The 20,912-nt window shown below is 48.6% G+C and overlaps 1 protein-coding gene across 5 annotated transcripts in view; it reads left to right on the forward strand.

The window, feature by feature from the left end:
- Positions 1–20,912, forward strand: part of SLC44A2 (solute carrier family 44 member 2 (CTL2 blood group)) — a 33,752-nt gene that overhangs the window by 8,160 nt on the left and 4,680 nt on the right. For 3 of the 5 annotated variants that reach the window (XM_080930382.1, XM_080930383.1, XM_080930385.1), the window contains exons 2-20: positions 9,263–9,311; positions 12,833–12,906; positions 13,009–13,093; positions 13,254–13,338; positions 13,466–13,576; positions 13,670–13,730; positions 13,814–13,937; positions 14,036–14,119; positions 14,199–14,311; positions 15,826–15,957; positions 16,475–16,574; positions 16,656–16,748; positions 17,164–17,248; positions 17,834–18,096; positions 18,179–18,273; positions 19,005–19,108; positions 19,197–19,270; positions 19,450–19,520; positions 19,636–19,724. In XM_080930382.1, the coding sequence (XP_080786508.1) occupies positions 9,263–9,311; positions 12,833–12,906; positions 13,009–13,093; positions 13,254–13,338; positions 13,466–13,576; positions 13,670–13,730; positions 13,814–13,937; positions 14,036–14,119; positions 14,199–14,311; positions 15,826–15,957; positions 16,475–16,574; positions 16,656–16,748; positions 17,164–17,248; positions 17,834–18,096; positions 18,179–18,273; positions 19,005–19,108; positions 19,197–19,270; positions 19,450–19,520; positions 19,636–19,724 (1,892 nt within the window). Of the gene's footprint in view, positions 1–8,651; positions 8,778–9,262; positions 9,312–12,832; positions 12,907–13,008; positions 13,094–13,253; positions 13,339–13,465; positions 13,577–13,669; positions 13,731–13,813; positions 13,938–14,035; positions 14,120–14,198; positions 14,312–15,825; positions 15,958–16,474; positions 16,575–16,655; positions 16,749–17,163; positions 17,249–17,833; positions 18,097–18,178; positions 18,274–19,004; positions 19,109–19,196; positions 19,271–19,449; positions 19,521–19,635; positions 19,725–20,912 lie in introns of those variants that run through there. The other 2 variants (XM_080930384.1, XM_080930386.1) reach the window with 1 other exon arrangement.

Raw genomic sequence — 20,912 nt, forward strand, 5'->3', positions numbered from 1 at the left:
TATCTAAGGTATTACCTTAGTTAGGATTTCCATTGCTGTGAGCAGACACCATGACCAAGGCAACTCTTATAAGGACATTAATTGGGGCTGGCTTATAGGTCAGAGGATCTGTCCAGTATCATCAAGGTGGAGGCATGGCAGCATCCAGGCAGGCATGGTGCAGGAGGAAATGAAAGTTCAACATCTTGAACTCAAAGCTGCCAGAAAGAGGAGGGTCTCAAAGCCCACCCCCACAGTGACAGTTTCTCCAATAAGGCCACACCTCCTTGTAGTGCCACTCCCTGAGTCAGGCATATCTAAACCACCATAGGTATTTATAAGAATGATTTACAGGCTGCAGTCCAGCCAATCCAACAATGGCTGGCTGGCTATGAATGGAAAGTCCGAGAATCTAGTAGCTCAGTCCACGAGGCTGGATGTCTCAGCTGGTCTGCAGTGTGTGCTGCGATCCTGACAAAGTAGGCTAGTTAAGGAATGGACTTGCTCGAAAGGCCAGGGCAGGCAGGCCAGGTGCAAAAGATCCCTTCTTCCACATCCTTCTATAGGCTTCCTGCTGAAGGTGTGGCCCAGGTTAGATCTGTATAAAACGTCTGGATTAAAGGTGTCTTCCTACATGAATGATGAGGAGTAGAAGTGGCTCTTCCTACTTCAAATTAGGCAGAAACTCTTCACAGATGTGCCCTCCAGTTTTGGGTTTTAGTTCCAGATGTAGTCAAGTTGACAAACAAAAATAGACATCACAGAGGCATTTATTTTCTCAATTGGGGTCCCTCTTAGATGACCCTAGCTTGTGTCAGATTGACAAAGTTGGCTATCACAGGGCTACCAGGCAAGTGCTCTCCCACTGAGCCACGCCCCCAGCCCCTCAATAGTGGATCCTCAGCCAGGATTCTGCTAGTCACGCTCAAGCTGACCTTTTGGGTGGTGGGCTATAAGGAGAAATGGTTTATTGTGTCTCACACTTCAAGGTACAGTCACGTGGGGAGGGTAACAGGCGCTTGAGGCAGATGGTCACGTGGCACTGCATTAGGGTGGCCTTTCACCCTTTCTGTGTTTGAATTTGTCATACTCTGCTCTCAGCTTCCATAATAGTAAGGATGACAGGCTCATGTCACAGACCCAGCTCTATTATAAAGCCACCAGGGCTCAACCACAAGACAAAAGTCCCTTTTCCGAATCATCTCCCAAAGGGTCCACTGTGTACAGCTAGTCTTTGTCTTAATATCTCCCAGTGAGGATTGTAGCTGGGGAGGGCACAGACTGCATTCCAACTCCCACACAAAGGAACTACCAGAGAACTGGCCAGATTAGCCCTGGAGGGCTTGGTTGTCAGTCTCAACTGTGGTGCTATGTTGGTCACCGGCTGTGTGGATTAACCAAGTGGCCTCAGTTTAACTTTCTGTCAAGTGAGATCCCGCTTAAGTTAGCTTTTGCTTTTCTAATTTTGTCTTTCCTCACCACCCCCATGTGTGTGTGTGTGTGTGTGTGTGTGTGAGAGAGAGAGAGAGAGAGAGAGAGAGAGAGAGAGAGAGAGAGAGAGAGAGAACACAAATGCATGCACCTTCACTTGCACAAGTGAGCATGGTCCTCCTCCCAGAGGAGGCTAGAGGTGTTTGATCCCCAGAGCTACAGTTATAGGAACTCAGGTCTTCTTCTGTAAGAGCTGTTTGAGCTCTTAATGGCTGAACCATGTATCTAGTCCCCATCTTGTTGTTTTATTGTGACAAAATCTCATGTAGCTCAGGCAGATTTTGGAAAAAATTATCATGATGGACAAGCCTTTAATCCCAGCACTCATGAGGCAGAGACCGGAGGATCCCTGTGAATTTGCAGTTAGCCTGATCTATATAGTGATTTTCAGGACAGCAGCCTCTGCCCCGGCCTCTGCGCCTCCGGCCCGTCTCACCAGGCCTTTTCCTGTGTGTGTGTGTGAGCACTTGAGAGCAGAGTACTGGGGACCTTGTCTTCCGCTACTCTCTGCCTTTTGTTTGTTTGGGTTGGGTTGGGTTTTTTTGTTTTTTGTTTCTTGAGACAGGGTTTCTCTGTGTAACCCTGGCTGTCCTGAAACTCACTCTGTAGACTAGGCTGGCCTCATAGAGATCTGCCTGATTCTGTCTCTTGAGTGCTGTGATTAGGGCATGAGCCACCGCCACCCAGCTCTTTTTTTTTTTTTCTTCAGGGTCTAACTATGCAGTGCTGGCAGACCTGGAACTTGTTGAGATTAAATGTGGGTGCCACCGTGTCTGGTTTATGCCCATTGTTTGACAACATTTCCTGAGGAAACGAAACACACTTGTTCACTTACCCCATATAGGGAACCCACAACAGACCAAAGTGCAGCGGATACCACCAAAATCCAACTTGGTGAACCATGGCTTTTACTGGGGTTACTTACAGGAATAACGGGTGTGGAGTTACAAGAAAGTGACTCGAAACCGCTATGTCACCAAAGCCCACCCCAGCATGGGCGACAGCTCCCAAAGCTGGGAATCTGGAGCACATGCACAGCCTGCAGGCAGCTCAATAGCTTGGAGGGTGATCTTTCCAGGTTCCTCAGTTGGTCTAAACCTTTTCCAGACAGTTCTTTTTGTCAGGGAGACTTTGTAGTTTTTTCACATCTCTGAATCTTCTTGACTCAGTTTCATCTCCTTGAAGAGGGACTCTCAGCTTTTATTCTTTACTTTGGCAGAGAGGGTATAGTGAATCTGGTCAGTTTCAGGGACTTCCTGAAGCTACTTTGTTGTTCTTTGCCTCCCTGCAGGATAGAATGTTTCTAGTCTTGGAGGCTGCTACACACACAGTAAGACCTCAGTTTGTTAATGTTGTTCTTCTCCATCCCTCACCCCAGGGTTTCTCTGTGTATCCCTGCCTGTCCTGGAACTCTGTAAGATCAAGCTGGCTTTGAACTTACACAGATCCACCTGCTCCTATCTCCCAAGTGCTGGGACTAAAGGCATAGCCATTACGCCCAGCTAAGTGACTCTAAATGGATTCCTGCCTGGAATTCATACCTGGGTCCTCGTGCTTACGGATCAAATGCTCTTACCCATTTAGCTGTAGTCCCAGTCAGGGACCTTACACTTCCCATTCTCCTGCCTCTATTTCCCAAGGTAGAGGTGATGTGCAGAGCACGAGTGTATTCAGCCCCAGGAGTGGAAAAGGACTTCACGCCTCCTAGATAGGGGCTTTAGCCCCTTCCCCTCCCCACTCACGAATTCAGCTCTGTTAACTTTGTCTGGTTTTGTGGTTGCAAAACCCAACCCTTTCCCATCCTGCGGAGGGTGAATCAGCCTCCATGATGAGAAACTCTTGCAAGCTTCCTCTCCTCTCTCATCCCCAAGCAGCTGAGCTTAATGAGGGCTACTGGAACCCATCAGACTGTGCCGGCAATGTTCTCGGATTTTCCCTAGAGGTCTCAGTGCCAGGCTGGAGCCAAGCCCATCCCAGTGCCTTCTCTACAATTTTTTTTTTTTTTTAAATCTTGCTTCAAGTTTATTTGTAAAAACAGCACAGGACACGGGTGCAATAGTGTGAGGTGGGTGTGTCACAGCAGGCCGGCTGTCTTCACAGTGGCAGGAGCCTTCACAGGAGCCTGGGCACCTGTGGGAGCCCGAGCTGGAGCTTTGGCCCCTGCCTCTGTTTGAACCTTGGGCTTTGGTTGGCCGAGCCTACGACCCTTGGCCATGTAGCTTCAAATCCTCTTTTCAAGCTTGGGGTGAGCGATGAAAGCCAGACGGCTGAGTTTGCAGCTGGAGCCCTTTGGTATGTTGGGCTTGATGGCCTCAGTTCTTCACAAGGGCCTTGATGGCCTCTGTGTGCACGCACTGCCTTTGCGTTGCTGGCCTACATCTTCTTCAGGCCTTTCTTGTGCTTCTCGGCATAGTGCATGTTCCTCAGGAACTTGGGGTCGACTCCCTTAAGAGATCTGTATTTCTGTGACTGGGGGTTTCTTGGTGCCATTTCTGTGCCATTTGAAGGACTGGTTGTGTGTGTGTGTGTGTGTGTGTGTGTGTGTGTGTAAATTACATTTATCTATTATGTGTATGTGAGACGTATTTCATGGCATCACACGGAGGTCAGAGGTCAGAGGCTAACCTGCAGGAGTCAGTTCTTTGTCTTCAATATGTGGGGCCTGGAGATGGAACTCGGACCATCGGCCTCTGCAGCAAGAACCTGTATCTTTTGAGCCATTTCACCGCCCCCTGCAATCTAAATTCTATCTGAAGGTTAATCCAAGTTCTATCTTTCTGTAGCTGAGAGCTGTCAGCTTCTAGACAACATAGATGGTTTCCTTCCCTCAACAGGCCTTTGCTGCTGCTCAGTGACTTTCAGTGGTTCCCTCCTGCCCATCAAACCTAAACCAGGGCTGGCAGGGACGGGTTCCCCACGTAAAGAGGGTTGAAACAGCGCCTCTCTTCATGTGGCTGTCCCCTGGGCCAGGGATCCCAGTGGACACTAGAATCATCAAATACTCCCTCATCTTTTCTCCACAGCCTGCCAGCCTTCCTGTCAGAGACACTGCTGTTTCTTCATGCTTCAAATAGTTTGAGGTTTTCTATAGTAGCATGATTAATTCTTGTGGAATTTGTTGCCTCTGAGTCAGGGCAAGGTTAAATTTATTGTCTTCCACTTACATATCAAGTATGCTGACTTACAGACTTTTGCTTTATCTGTGGACTGAAAGTTTGTAGCTGAGGCTCACCTTCTGTTATTATGTAGTAGGCCCTCAGTTTACTGCGTAGCTGAGGCCAGCTATGAACTGGGAATCTTCTGCAGGGCACCTTCTTAATGCTGGGTCACAGGTGTGGGACATGGGGCCAGCTTTAAACTCCTGGTTTGGTTTCTGTTTTGTTTTGTTTTTCTTTTCAATTTTTTAAAAATTTATTTTATTTGTGTATATGAGTTCACTGTAGCTGTCTTATATATACACACCAGAAGAAGGCATCAGAAATCATTACAGATGGTTGTGAGCCACCATGTGGTTGCTGGGGATTGAACTCAGGACCTCTGGAAGAGCAGCCAGTGCTCTTAACCGCTGAGCCATCTCTCCAGCTCCCGATTTTTTTTTTTTTTTAACATTGTCTCACTGTGTAGCACTGACTGCCTATGTAGACCAGGTTGGTCCAGAACTCAGGAGGTCCACTTGGCTCTTAACCCCAGACTGCTGGGATTACAAATGTGTGCCACGGTGGTCTGCACAGGGTTTTAAAATGTTTAAAACATAGCCAGGCGGTGGTGGTGTATGCCTTTAATTCCAGAATTTGGAGGCAAAGATAAGCTGATCTCTGAGTTCCAAGATAACTAGGGCTACAAAAAGAAACTGTGCCTTGAACACCTCCTCTCCATAAATAAATACACATAAAAAGTTTTTAAAGTATTTATTTACTTTTATGTGGTTTATGTGGATGTGTGAGTGCCTGCATATATGTTCATCATATTTCTGCATAGTTCCCTTAGAAGTAGGAAGAGGGTGTCTTAACCACTGAGCCATTTCTCCAGCCCCAAGTGTTTACATTTATTTCTTTATTTTTTTAGCCAGGATTTAGCTATGAAACTCAGGGTGGCCTCAACTCAAGGCATTCCTCCTGCCTCAGCTTCTCGGGCAATGGGTACCATTGCTGTAGAATATAGCTGTAGGCCACCAAACCCAGCATTTAGGGGAAAGAGTTTGCTAGGGATTGGATTGAACCTAAGGCTTTACAGAACTCAAGCTACTAAGCACTCTGTCTCAAAGGAACTGAATATGAAGCAAGGCTCATTGGGCTACACCCTGCTGGTTCTAGCCGAGAGACAGAGATTTGCATATGACCTTGACAGGGATAAGGTGAACTTGAGGCCTCTGTGAAGAGTTGTGGGGTCAGGTGAGCCCATGAGAGGGAGGCCTTAGAGGGCTGTCATTGAGGATGTGGTGTAGGGCAACCGCTTGGTTTGACTGTCCTCAAGGAACTGTCTAGCTGAGAACAGAAGCTGGTTGTTGCCTAGGACCAAATCTACTCTGTCCACTGCTAAATCCAGGCGAGGTGTGACCAGCTGGCGTGAGGGCCGCGGAGGCTTTTGGAAACAGAGTTTCTTTGGGAGTTCTGGTCAGGCTCAGCCGTGGCTTGAAGCTTTTGGCCCCGCCTGTTTGTTGAAATCTGTGGCTTAGGGGTCAGTCAAGGCTTCCTTACAGTGAGCCTCAGGAGGGGAGGTGGCCTTTTTCTAAGGACAACTGATTAGAGAGCAGAGCCTTGTTGGGTGTACTGGGCTTGGAAGCTCTAAGTATTAGTGGTTTTTGTGTGAGGGTGCTCAGTGCTTTTAAATCTTAAGCAGTAAGTTGAACCACTGAGCCATGCCCCCAGCCCCTCACTGGGGGGAATCTACCATGGAGTCACCCCCGCCCCTGTCCTTCACTGGGGAATTCTAATAGTGTTGCACCTCTGAGCCATGCCCCAGTGTGGTTTGGTGGTTGGTTTGAGTGTGTGTAGTAGTTCTGAAGGTACAGTGTGACTCTCACCATGCACACATTACATGTCCTCATGTGTACACCTGGGGTGGTGTACACATCACACCAACTGGATACCTGTTTTCTCAGTATACTTCCTGGTGGATTACATACCCTCATGGGAATGTACAATATACTTAAATTTGTGTGTATATACCTTTATGCCAACTGTATAAAGTTACCCCAGCTGTATGCCCCTCACCGACACCTGCTGCTGGCCCCTACATTGACTGAACACTGACTGTAAGCAAGAATGTTTTGTAACCTACTTTTAATAAGGGCTCAACTTTTCCTCTAGCCCACCACCCAGCAGAGGTAGTGGAAGAGAAAAGTTATTAGGTTGTGGGGAAAGTGGACCTGTTCGACAGTAGTTCTTTGGGGCAAGTTTGATCTTATTTGACAGCAGTTCAGTCCCGTAGCAAACACCAAACACAACTCAGAAGCTGCAGACCAGTCCTCTAGGCAGACAGACACAGGCACAAACCAGCAGCCACCGTCCAGTCCTTTCAGCAGGCACACACTGCAGAGGCAGCGAGCTATTGCAGGAACCACTTTGTGTGTGTGTGTGTGTGTGTGTGTGTGGCATTAACACAAGTTGAGCTCAACAACACTATGTAAGGCGAACCAATACATGTGAGTTGTTAGTACGTCAAGGCAGAGTAACCAAACCAAAGCTCAGTGCTCACCTCCCGTGCTCTGTGAGGCCATGTTTATACTCCATCAAGCACCCTTTCAGGTGTTTCTGCTTAAGGAAAACAGTCTTTCACGTGTTTGCTTTAGCACCAGCAAACCATCATTTGACACAACTAACTCTCCCGAGAACTAGAAGTTTTCACTTTTGCAACCTTAAGCCCCAATGCCAGCTGCTTCCCCCTGGCCTCCTGTTCCAGGATTGGTGTTTTCTGTGGCTGTAGTTGTGAGACCCAGACTTTGTATCCCAGACTCGCCTTGAACTTGATCTCACATTTGGTCTAGCCAGATTTTTCTTGTTTTCAGAGATTGGCAACGCTGACCTCTTAGATATGTGCAAATTACCCAACCAACCCATATACATATATACACATAAATAGCAAATTATATATATTTATTTATATATGCATGCACCAAGTTGGCCTGTTGGAGGTCAAAGCAGGTGAATCCTTGAGAGTTAGAGACCAGTCAAGGCTATGTAGTAAGACCCTGTCTCAAAATAAACCACTTAGGTAGCTCAGTGGTTAAGAGTGCTTGCTGCTCCTTTTGTAAAGGACCTGGGTTGGGTTTCCAGTACCCACATGGTGGTGTGGCTTAAACAATCTGTAACTCCAGCTCCCGAGAATCTGATGCCTTCTTCTGACTTCAGTGGGCACCAGGCATGGCATACACATAGAGCACATGTGCACATACAGGCACACACTCCTAGTGTGCGCATACAGGCACATACTCCTACATCTAGAATAAACTAGAGAAACCTGAACATAAATCAGTAAATCCAAACTTTTAACAGGGTTGGACTTGGGCAGCTAACTGCTGCAAGGGTCGGGGGGACAGTGAATCTCAGGCCAGCCTGGACTACGCAGTGAGCGTTGGTTACAAACAAACGTCCCATCTGGAATAAAGGTTAGAGCTGTAGCTGGTTCATTGTTTGCCTGATAGGTGAGAAGCTCTAGGCTCCATCCGCATCACCTATAAACTGCCTATTTCATCCCAGCACTGGGGAGGTAGACACAAAGATGGTAGGTTAAGCTTATGCTTGGCTGAACAGTGAGTTGTATGCCAGCCTAAGCTATATGAGACTCAATAAATAGATAAATAAATAAAGGGCTGATCAACCCTCTTATTCATCCTTTTATTTGAGTGTTAGCCCAAATGTTTTTTTTCTTTGGTGTCTGCTGTTTTCCTTCTTCCCTGTTCCTCAGTTTCCGTCCTGCAGGGTGGAAGAGTCTGGGATGACATTTTAGAATTGAGAAGTGTCCCTGGATGCATTGCCTCGTGGGTAGGAGGAAGGTGGGTGGATGGAGGACAAGACCAGAGCTACCTCTGGCTCCTGCGTGGGGGCTGGGGCAAGGTGGGGGGCAGGGAGGGCTAAATCTGGCCTGCCAATGAATGGCAGTAGCAGCTGCGGCCCCACCCAGCCCTGCCCCCTGGATGGTCCCTCCCCTTGGTTCTTTGGCTGGGGCCCGTCTGACCGGTTTGGGCCGTCCTGGAGCAGCTGCAGCGGGTGGCGGCTCTGTCTGGGAGGGCTTGGGACCGTCCGGGCGCCGTCCGGGCTGCACCGAAGGAATGGGGAAGGATTCGCAGCATTACTACGGGAAGCACGGTACGCGAGCTCTCCTTAGGCACCCCAGGGGCAGCAGCGGGGGACCGTGGTCTGGCAAGGAAGGTTGCCAAAGGGAAGTGAGAGGGATTGCACTTGAGTCGCAGTCCCCCTTTGGCCCATGCTAGCTCCCATCACCTCAGTGGTTCCCACAGCTGCCTCAGACACCGTTCCACTCTTCCCTACCGCGGACCTGGCGGGCACGCATTCCCAGAACACCTGTACCTCTCCACAGTGGGCTTTATGTTGTTTGCTCTGGTCATTGTAAGCGCTTTCAAGCATTTTCCTTGTGACAGCAGGCTGAGGAATCAGCTGGTCACCCCCAGGGAAAATGGTCTCTGATGACCTCGGAGCTTGGGTGTAGTCCCCTGTTGGTAGGATGCAGATACGACTCAGAGCTCCTTATGGTTTAGGGGACCCTGGGTCTCCAGCTTCTGCTGTGCTGGCTGTGTCATTTTCTCATCCTACTTAATCCTATTGGCTTTCAGGGACGCCTCAGAAATACGACCCCACCTTCAAAGGACCCATTTACAACAGGTAAGAACACCTCCTTCCTGGGGAAGAGGGAAAGATGGGGAGATGTGTCTCAGAGTGTGCTCTCCAGCAAAGCAGGATAAATCATTGCAATGTTCAGTGATTCAGAACCCACTAAAAGACTCCTCTTGGAGCCTGGGATGGATGAGCCTCGTGCACACACTAGGCATTCATGTGCACATACACTGGAACCTTTATTACATTTATTTATGTGTGCTCATGCTTGCATGTACCAGTGTGGTGTGCATGTGTTACTGTGAGTGTGTGTGTGTGTGTGTGTGTGTGATGGTCAAAGGACATCTTGCATGACTTGGTTTTTTCATTGTGTCCCAAAGATCCAAAACAGTCTACTCCCATCCTGCTCCCCACTCCCCTGCCTCAGTACTAAGCCAGGGCCCCACCACAGGGTGGCATTCCCACCCCTTTTTTGTTTGTGTGTTTAGTTTTTTGGGGGGGTTGTTTGTTTTTGAAACAGGGTCTCTCTGCAGCCCTGGCTGTCCTGGAACTCTCTATGTAGTCCAGGTTGACCTTGAACTCACAGATCCACCTGCCTCTGCAGGAGCCTTATACACATAGACAAAACCTTTTTGAGCTGGATAAGTGGCTTCCTAGTCCTGTGATTCCAGCTACTTGAGAGGCAGAGGATCAAAAGTTCAAGGCCTGGGGAAGGAAGAAGAATTGATACAATCATTATCTGCTGTATGGTGTTCTCAGATTGTCAATAAAAGTATTGTTTTAAAAAGGACAGTACTGGGTCAAAGGGGTTAAAGGTGTATACTGCCACCCCCAGCTTCTGCTTAATATCCTTTTTTAGATTTAATTTTGTGTGTAGGAATATTTGGTCTGCATGTGTATTGCACACATGGAGGACTAGAGAGGGTATCAGAGCCCCTGGAACTGTAGAAATGCTTTTCTGCATTTATGTCTGTGGTCTTCATCTTGCCTGGCTGGTATCCAAGGAGGCCAGAATCGGGGCATCAGATCCTCCTGGACTGGAGCTACTGAAGGCTGATGATTAGAATCAGATTTAGTGCTTTTAAAGCTGTCTCTTGTGGCCACTTTCTTTAGTGTGTGTGTGTGTGTGTTGCTTTGGTCATTCTGGAACTTGTTCTACAGACCAGGCAGGCCACAGGCCACCACTCCCTGGTTAGTTATTTAAGAGAGAGAGAGTTCAAGGCCTTCCTGGGTGACTTAAGAGATTCTGTCTCAAAATTTTAAATAGATTTGTTTTATTTACTTTATATGTGTATTTGTCTGCATGCCTGCTGCTCACTGAGGTCAGAAGAGAGCATCAGACCCTTTACTGGAGTTACTGATGGTTAAGAGCCGCCATTTGGTGCTGAGAATTGAGCCTGTGCCCTCTAGAAGAGCAACAAGTACTGGGTTGGTTTGGTTTTGGCTTTTCCAGACAGGGTTTCTCTGTAACAAAGCCCTGGCTGTCCTGGACTTGATTTATTGACCAGGCTGGCCTCAAACTCACAGATGTCCACCTGCTTCTGCCTCCAGAGTTAATGGGATTAAAGGTGTGAGCCATCATACTGGGTGAGGTTTGTTGTTGTTTGTTTTTTGTTTGTTTTGTTTTTGTTTTTTGCTGTTTTTTGGGCTTTTGTTAGTTTGTTTTGAGACAAGGTTACAGGTTTCTCTACATGGCCCTGGAACTCATTTGTAGACTGGGCTGGCTTTGAACTCAGAGATCCACCTGTCTTTGCCTCTTAAATGCTGGGATTAAAGGGGTGCACTACCACACTGAACCCGCAACTGCAACAAGTGGTTTATCACTACTGGGATGATTTCCAGCACCTCAGATTTCTTTCTTTCTTTCTTTCTTTTTTCTTTTTTTATGGTTTTTGTTTTTGTTTTAATGTCTGAGTGCTCTGTCTGCAAGTACACCAGCATGCCAGATGAGGGCATCAGATGAGTCACCATGTGGGTGCTGGGAATTGAATTTCGAATCTCTGGAGAGCAGGGGTGCGCTTAACCACTGAGTCATCTCTCCAGCCCCAGTTTTTTGTTTTCTTAAAGCCAGGACTGGAGATATGGTTTAGCTGATAGAGTACCCAGTGTGCAGGAAGCCCTGATTTCCACTCCAGCACCGGGTAATCTTACCAGGGATGAGGAGGCAACCAGAGCACACAGAGTGGAGGCAGGAGCATCAGAACTTCAGGGTAAACATGCTTATGTGGCAACTTTGAGGGGAGCCTTGAGTATGTGGGGCCCTGTGATAAGTAAGTAAAAGAAAAGGTCATAAGGTGGCTCAGGAAGTAAAGGCCATTGCCAGAAAACCTGACGACCTGCTTGATGGTGAGAGAAAATGAACCCCTCAAAGTCACTCGCATACATTTGAAACACACACACAGAGGGAGAGGGAGATGGGTTGGTGACTGGAGAGGTGGCTCAGCAGTGAAGTGTTTTTCCGTTCATAAGGACTGGAGTTTGGATCTCAGCTCTCACAGAGCAAGCCAGGTACCTTCAAAGTTCCTGTAACTCCAGTCGGTGTACTTTCTCTTCTGGCTTCTGACTGCACAGGCACACAGACATACACACAGAAAAAAAATGTAGGGCCAAAAAGATGGCTCATCGGTTAAATGTATTCGCTGCAATTCTAGAGGACCAGGATTTGTTCCCAGCCCCCACATAGTACCTTACAACCACCTGTAACTTCAGTTTGTGGTCCTTCTGAGAGGCACACACGTGATGCTCATACCCGCCTGGGATTAAACACTCTGACACATAAAAAATAAGTCTTGTGGCTGGAGAGATGGCTCGGTGGTTAAGAGCACTGACTGCTCTTCCAGAGGTCCTGAGTTCAAATCCCATGATGGCTCACAACCATCTGTAATGAGCTCTGATGTTCTCTTCTGGTGTGTCTGATGATACCTACAGTATACTTATATAGAACAAATAAATTTTTTCTTTTAAGTCTTTAAAAAAAGATTTAAAAAAAAAACGCATACAACAAAACTTAAGGCTGGAGGAAATGTTTAGTGGGAAAAAGAAGGAGCCTACTACCAAACCTGATGGTCTCCTGCAGGCACCTACATGGTAGAAAGAGAACCAACTCCCAAAGTTGTCTTTAGCACACACAGAATTAGGAAATGTAGAAGCGGTAAAATTCATATGACCTGGGGCCGGCGAGGTGGCTCAGGGTTCAGTTCCCAGCACTGCAATCCTGATGCCCCTCCTAGTGTCCTAGTTCATGGACACCAGGCACACACGTGGCTCACAGACACACTGTGCAGTTAAGACACCCCTATACTTAAGTAACAAAATTAAAAGTTTTAAAAATGAACATAGACCAGATGTGGTGGCACATGCCTTTAATCTCATTTAGGAGGCAGAGGTAGATAGAGTTTGAGGCCAGCCTGGTCTACACAGTGAGTTTAAGGCTAGCCAAGGCTACACACAGAGAAACCCTGCCTCAAACGACCAGGTGGCGGGAAGCACATAATCCTTGGCCCACATTTCAGATTATTCATAAAAATGGGGGTGAATGTCACATGTACTGATGCTGCTCTGCTTCCCAGGGGATGCACAGATGTCATCTGCTGTGTGTTGCTCTTCCTGGCCATCGTAGGCTATGTGGCTGTGGGCATCATAGGTAAGTGCTGGAACGACAGGCACAGCCTCTGTGATCCAGGCTCCAGGGTGGTGCCGTGGCTGAGAAGTGACAGAGTCTATCTATCTCTGGGTCTCTCCACAGCCTGGACCCATGGAGACCCTCGGAAGGTGATCTACCCCACTGATAGCCGGGGCGAGTTCTGTGGGCAAAAGGGAACACAAAATGCGTGAGTACATTTGCGTATGCTCATTTAAGCAACAGCATCCATGCGGAGGTCTTGGCAGACCATGGCAGGCTTGATGTTAAGCGCCTTAGCCTTGTGAGCCATCTCTGGGTCCAGTAGGTAAGAACTCTTGACCAGCTCTATTCTCATCCTTCAACCCCAGGGACAAACCGTTCTTGTTTTACTTCAACATCGTGAAGTGTGCCAACCCCCTGGTCCTGCTGGAATTTCACTGCCCCACCCCTCAGGTAACATGGCGTTCCACCTCTTCCCCTTGATGTTTCCCCGTAGCTCTTCTCATGAGCATCCCGTGGGGCCTCAGTCCGAGATGGGGTCTCCATCTCATTCCATATCCCTTTCCTTTTGCTCCCCCAGATTTGCGTGAAACAGTGCCCAGACCGCTATCTCACCTTTCTGGATGCGCGCAACTCGCGCAACTTTGAATACTATAAGCAGTTCTGTGTGCCCGGCTTCCAGAACAATAAAGTGAGCAGAAAGACCCCTTTGGTGGTCGGGCTATGGACACTGGAAGGGGTGGGCCCCTCCTCAGGGATTCTCTTCTTCCCATTCTCTCTGCAGGGGGTAACTGAGGTGCTCCGAGATGGGGAGTGTCCAGCAGTTATCATCCCCAGCAAACCTTGTGAGTCCTGGGATTCCCACTGGATCAGGAGAAGGCTGGGGAATCTGCAAAGACTCCCTCTGACAGCGCCTTCTGTCCCGCAGTGGCCCAGCGGTGCTTCCCCGCCATCCATGCCAGCAAAGGGGTCCTCATGGTGGGCAATGAGACGACCTATGAGGACGGACATGGCACCAGGAAGAACATTACAGATCTAGTGGAGGGTGCCAAGTGAGAGGATAGCCCTCTAGTGTGTGGCATCTGGCATCCTGGGGTGGGACTGGAGCTGACCTTTTCTTGGGTATGACTTGAGTCTCTTCCAACCCTAGAAAGGCCAACAAGGTTCTAGAGGCCCGACAGCTCGCCATGCAGATATTTGAAGATTATACTGTCTCCTGGTACTGGATTGTCATGTGAGTTGGAAGGAAGGTGGCTGTCCGCTGTCTTCGAGCCTAAGGACAGTGTCACTCATGCCCCTGTCTTATCCCCCAGAGGTCTGGTCATTGCCATGGTGCTGAGTCTCCTGTTCATCGTCCTGCTGCGATTCCTGGCGGGCATTATGGTCTGGGTGATGATTGTCATGGTGATCCTAGTTCTTGGCTATGGTGCGTCTCCCCCTTCCTCCTACTTTTTGCTGCCTAAGGTCTGCTGCCCTAGTGACAGCTTTCAAAAAAGTCCTTCTAAGCCTTCAGATGTCCTTTACTGATTAACTGGCACATTAGAGGTTCATGCCACTGTTGTAGGGACTTTGAGGCAGCCAGAGCCTGTTGAGAGGGGATTGATGAAGTCCAGCTTGCCTGTAAGCCTCTCGTGGTGCTGTGGCTGTGGCTCAGTGGTAGATCTTTCTAGAATCCCCCAGTGAGGGGCTGGGCCTGTGATTCAGTGTTACAATGTAAGCACATGCAGTGCCCTCAGTTCCTTGCTTTCAACTTGAGACCCAGGGCCCAGTTTGGTATTTTAGTCAACAACAAGAGACATTCTGAAGACACCTCTTTAGCCCAGTGACTAGAGCTTCTCACTGTGGTGCCCAAGGTTCAAATCCCAGCTTTGCTGCCGCCTACCTCTTTCCTGGGGCACATGACTAAGCCTCCCATGCGTAATTACTTCCACCATCTAATGGGAATGAATAATTGGTATTTCTGAGTTGGAAACTTAATGAGAAGGTGGTAATGTAGTATTGTGATGATCATATCAAGAGGAAGGCCCAGGGCAGAGGTCTGGCTTGCAAACCAGTGTCTCATGTTCTGATTCAGTTTTCTTTTTCGGCGGGATTTTTGGGGGGTGTGGGTGGGGCTGGGGGAGTGGTTGATAGAGTTTCTCAATGTAGACCTAGCTGTCCTGGAACTTACTCTGTAGACCAGGCTGACCTTGATTCAATCCCAGCAGTGAATGCCAAGCGGTACCATTGCCCAGCTCTTCTGTATTTTTGTTATGTTAATTTATTATGTGTGTTTGTGTGCATGCACGCATGTGTGACTGTATGTGTGCACATATAGAGGTTAAAGGACAAATTCCAAAAGGGGTTTCAATCCTTTTACTATGTGGGTACCAGAGATTGAATTCAGGTTTGGCAGTGGGTGCCTTTATCCACCAAGCTATTACTGGCCCTTATTCTGATTTTCATTTGAACGTCTGAAAGAAACCTTCATCTTAGGATCCACGTACCGAAACATACATGTTAGCATGGTGGTGCGTGCCTGTCATCTTCTGCCAAAGGAGGCGGAGTCAGGAGGATCTGAATATGGACCTGCTCCGTAGCAAGATCTAGTCTCAAAACCAATGAAAAAGTTGTTCATCTTAATCATGGTTTGAACCGTTGTTGGCAAGTTATGTGACTTGATATCTGCTTTTGTTTTTCGAGACAGGGTCTCAGGGTATAGCCCTGGCTGGCGTGGCTACGTAGAGGTCTGCCTTTTTCTGCCTCCCAAGTCCTGGCATTAAAGGGGTGGCCTCCATACCTGGCTGGCTCCAGTTGCCACTAGACAGGAGACATCTAATACCCGTTCATTCTTTCATCCACTTCTCAAGCACAAGCCTGCTCTACATATTAAGTTCCAGGCTAGACAGTGCCCCGTAGTACAACAATCCAAGTTACTGTGTGCACTGTGGCTCTGTGCAGGCGTATTCCACTGCTACATGGAATACTCGAGACTACGTGGAGAGGCAGGCTCTGACGTCTCCCTGGTGGACCTTGGCTTCCAGACGGACCTCCGAGTGTACCTGCACTTGAGGCAGACCTGGATGGCTTTCAGTGAGTTGGGGCACCCCTCCCCCCACTGTATTATGGGAAACCTTGGAGGGCTCGAAGTGGGACTCCAAAACAGGTTACCCTCAGTTCTTAGAGAAATCCTTTAATTGTATGTTATTTTATTTATTTTTAAATCAATTTCATTTCTTATTACTTTTAACTAAAAGATTTATTTATTTATTTATTTATTATAAGTACACTATAGCTGTCTTCTAAATACACACCAGAAGAGGGCATCTGATCCCATTACGGATGACTATGAACCACCGTGTGGTTGCTGGGAATTAGACTCAGGACCTCTGGAAGAGCAGTCGGTGCTCTTAACCACGGAGCCATCTTTCCAGCCCAACTTTTAAAAATTGTGTATTATTTCCTTGTTGAGATGGGTGGTCTGTAACACCTGTGTGGAGGTCTGACAGAGGTAGCTCTTCCTAATTCTCTGCTTCCACCTTGGGTCCTGGGGACCGAAAGCGTCTTTACCTGATGTCCCGTCCTGATGGCTCCCCGCCCTTCTCCACAGTGATCATTTTAAGCATCCTGGAAGTGGTCATCATCCTGTTACTCATCTTTCTTCGAAAAAGGATATTGATCGCCATTGCCCTCATCAAAGAAGCCAGCAGGTGGAGCTGGGTAGCCAGGGGTGTGCCTGGGGGCTCAGCCTGGGATATTTGACCTTGATGTCTGTCTCTGTTTCTCCCCAGGGCTGTGGGACATGTCATGTGCTCCATGCTCTACCCACTGGTGACTTTCTTCCTCTTGTGTCTCTGCATTGCCTACTGGGCCAGCACGTCTGTGTATCTTCCATTTGTCAGTCTGGGTCCCCAGGGACAGATGTCCCTGAATTACCATAGTCAGGGTGGGGCTGCACCATGATGGGTGTGTGGTCCTTTTAGAGAGCACTTCCTTCCCCCTTCCCATGGCTCTCGTCACTTTACAAACCTCTATCACATTTCTGTTGGGTAAAGGGGAGGCAGTGTTTATTTAGAGGTGTAAAGACAACTTGCAGGAGTCGAGCACTCCCTCTGCAAGTGGGTCCTGGGAATCCAATTCAGGTCATTAGGCTTGGTGGCAAACACCTTTATCAGATGAGTGGGCCTCCTACCTCAGCCCCCGAAGTCTCGGGATTCCAAGGGTGAGCCAGCACTCCTGAATCCCCCTCACACGGTGGATTCTCAGTTCCAGCTTTTGGTTTCCTTAATGAGCCTTCAGCTTCCTGTCTACCTCTAATGTAGCCGTTTACAAGATTGTTGATGACACATCCTGCCCACTTTTGGGGAAAACCTGCAACCCAGAGGTAGGCCTCCCTGTACAGGAAGACAGGATTGCGCTGGCAGCCTCCCCTTGAAGATGTTTGGTACTTTCTCTATATGTTCAGCTGAGCGGGGTGGGGTTTCCAAGCTGTTGCTGGATCTGGTAGTATTTCAGGCAAAGGCAGGAGCCGATCAGGTGAGCTGTCCCCAACCCTGTATGTTGAACTTTTTCATTTGATGTCACTTTTTGTTCCTTTAACTTTTTTCTTGATTTCTGGTGTGTGTGTGGTGTATGTACGTATGTGTTTGTGGAGGTGCCCTGCTTTATATTTCTCAGCCTTATTCCTTTCAGACAGTATCTCACACTCAATATGGAGCTAAGCTGGTATCTCAGCTCTCTATGGCACCAGGACTACAGGCTAGCAAATGGCCACACCCATGTATTTTGGGGCGGGATGGAGACTTGTAACTCAAGTCCTTATTTAAGTCCTTACCTATTGAGTCACCTCTCCAGGCCTGCCAACACCTTTGTCTGGACTTCTGTAATGGGTAGTTTTGCTTCTTGGATGGGCCCTTGGTCTAGCCTCAGCGTACTCTGACCTGACACTGTGGCTCCTTGCCCTCCCCAGACCTTCCCCACACTGAATGAGAGTCGCCAGTGTCCCAATGGCCGCTGCCAGTTTGCCTTCTATGGTGGCGAGTCGACCTACCACCGTGCCCTGCTGGGCCTGCAGATCTTCAATGCCTTCATGTTCTTCTGGCTAGCCAATTTCGTGCTGGCCCTGGGCCAGGTGACACTTGCTGGAGCCTTTGCCTCCTATTACTGGGCTATGCGAAAACCTGATGACATGCCTGCCTTCCCCCTCTTCTCTGCTTTTGGCCGCGCACTCAGGTAAAGGGGAGTGTTGGGGTGGGAAGGGAAGGGATGCAGGGACCTCAAAGGCCAGGCCACTGATCAGCGATTCTGATTCCAGGTACCACACGGGCTCCTTGGCTTTTGGCTCCCTCATCCTAGCCATCGTACAGATCATCCGAGTGATGCTGGAGTACCTGGACCAGCGCCTGAAAGGTGCCGCCCTTCCTGTAGCTTCAGCCCGGGCCTGGACTTAGCCCCTAATTGGGTCTTGCTTGAGGGGTGGAGCCGGAACTATGCCTCTGCTGGGTTTCCTTTGTGGAAGGGGTGGAGCTAAGTGGCAGAGGAGCTGGTAGAGGAGCCAACTGAAGGCAGGCATGGTGGCACAGGGCTTTAATCCCTGTCCTACAGAGTCAGGCAGATCTTTTGTAAGAGTTCAAGGCCAGCCTGGTCTACAGAGTGAGCTTTAAGACAGCCAGAGCAACAATGGAACCCCTGAAAAGAGTCAACTGAATTGCTTGGAATTCTGGGTGTCTAGAGGTGGGGTGGGTCCAGGAAGAGCAGCAAGGCGGTTTTGTTTTGTTTTTGACGCAGCTTTTTCCTGGGTAGTCTCAGCTGGCTTCACGCTCTGATCCACCTGCCTATGTTTCTGAGTGCTTGGATTGAAGGCGTACATCAGTGCCCCCGTTTTGTTTTAAAAGACTGGCATCCAACTGACTAAATAACCACGGGTGACCTTAATTCCTGATCCTTGGAGATTACTTGTGTGGGTCAGCATGTGGATTGATTACTTACGCTGAGGCGGTTTTACTAGGTTGTTGAGGCTGGCCAAGTAGTTGAGGCAAGCCTCAGACTCTGCAATCCTTAGCTGTCTTGTTGGAGTCTGGGGGTCTCATTCAACCCAGACCGGCTCTTACCATTCCTTCATCCCTTCCCTTCTCTTGCAGCTGCACAGAACAAGTTTGCCAAGTTCCTCATGGTCTGTCTCAAGTGCTGCTTCTGGTGCCTAGAGAAGTTTATCAAATTCCTGAATAGGAATGCCTACATCATGGTGAACGGCAGGGCTGTGTTGCTGCCCTGGGTGGGAGGACTCCCCATCTCCACCCAGTGGGCCTCAAATGTCCTTCTGTTCACTCCAGATTGCTATCTACGGCACCAACTTCTGCACCTCAGCCAGGAACGCCTTCTTCCTGCTTATGAGAAATATCATCAGGTTAGGGGAACATACCTCCATCCCCCAGACTACCTGTCCCATCTCACCTTTCCCAGCCCCCCTCCTGCCCTAATCCCCCCTCTCAGCCAGCCTTCCACTTACTGTGCTTCCCTCCCGCCTCCACTCTTTCCCAGGCTCTGAACCCACAGTCACACCCTTCCCTTCACTCTCCCCTACAGGGTGGCCGTCCTGGACAAAGTTACAGACTTCCTCTTCCTGTTGGGCAAACTTCTGATTGTGGGTAGTGTGGGTGAGTGGTGCCCCCAGGCCTGTCCATGGGAGTGACCTGTAAACTCGTGTCAGGCTCCAGTAATCTGTGGAGTCCTTCCCTGGGGACTCAGCCATCTTTCTTCGCCCCACCACAGGCATCCTGGCCTTCTTCTTCTTCACCCATCGGATCAGAATCGTGCAAGATACAGCCCCACCTCTCAATTATTACTGGGTCCCGATACTGGTGAGCACCTTTAGGGACAGATCAGGGTCTGGGTAGAAGCAGAGGGTGGGAGATAGGGGTTGGGATTTGCTTAGATTCTTTTGGGGAAGATTAGGGGTGGGACAGTCACTGGTTATTTACTGAATGCCCGCTGCATACAAGGCATGGAGCAGCGTTTCCTTAAGAGGCACTAGAAGTTGTTTGTTTGTGCAGGGTAGATGCACTTGTGGAAAATCAAAAACACTTAGATACTTGTGGGAATTGGTTCACTTCTCCAACCGTGATTTAGGGATTGAACACAGGTCATCTGTCATCTGGCTTGGTGGTAAGTGCTTTATCCACCAAACCATCTTGCCAGCTTTAATAATAATTAATAATAATAATAGGTCTTATTACTCCTACCATTATTGTAGGAAAATGTTATTTTGTTGTTTATTTAGGGTTTTTTCCCACCTGTTTTGTTTTGATTTTTGAGATAGGGTTTCTCTGTGTAGACCTGCCTGACCTGGAGCTCGCTGTGTAGACCAGGCTGGCCTCCAGTTCACAGAGACCCACCTGCCTCTGCCTCCCAGGTGGGATTAAAGGTGTGGGCCACCACAGCCCTGCTCTTCTCTTGTTTTTTGAGACAGGGTCTGTCTAAGTAATTCTGGCTGACCTGAAGCTCTCTGTGTAGACAAGGCTGGCCTCAAACTCAGTGTTTTTGTTTTTTATTTTGAGATAAAAGTCTATGTAGCCTTGGCTGACTTGAATCTCATTTTGTAGACCAGGCTAGCCTCTGACTCATATACATCTGCCTGCTCCAGCCTAACTGCTGAAATTAAATGTGTGTGCCTTTAATTTTTTTTATAATTTATTAATTTTTATTTCATGTGTATTGGTGTTTTGCCTGTGTGTATGTATTTGTGCTACATACACGCATGATGCCCACAGTGGCCAAAAGAGAACATCAAATTCTCTAGACCTGGGACACGGGATCACAGATGGTTGTGAGCTGCTATGTGGGTCCTGAGAATTGACCCCAGGTCCTGTAGAGGAGAGGCCAGTGCTCCTGTCTGCTGAGCCAACTGTCCGGAACTCCTCTCTTTGCCTTTTTTTCCTTGAGTGACACAGAGTCCAACTGTGTCACCCAGGCTGGCATAGAACTTTTGATCTGTCTCCCAAACCCTAGGATTGTAGCCACATTTTGTTACCACAGATAAGGCCTGACAC

The sequence above is a fragment of the Micromys minutus genome, assembly GCF_963924665.1.
Source record: "Micromys minutus genome assembly, chromosome: 16".
Lineage (NCBI taxonomy): Eukaryota > Metazoa > Chordata > Mammalia > Rodentia > Muridae > Micromys > Micromys minutus.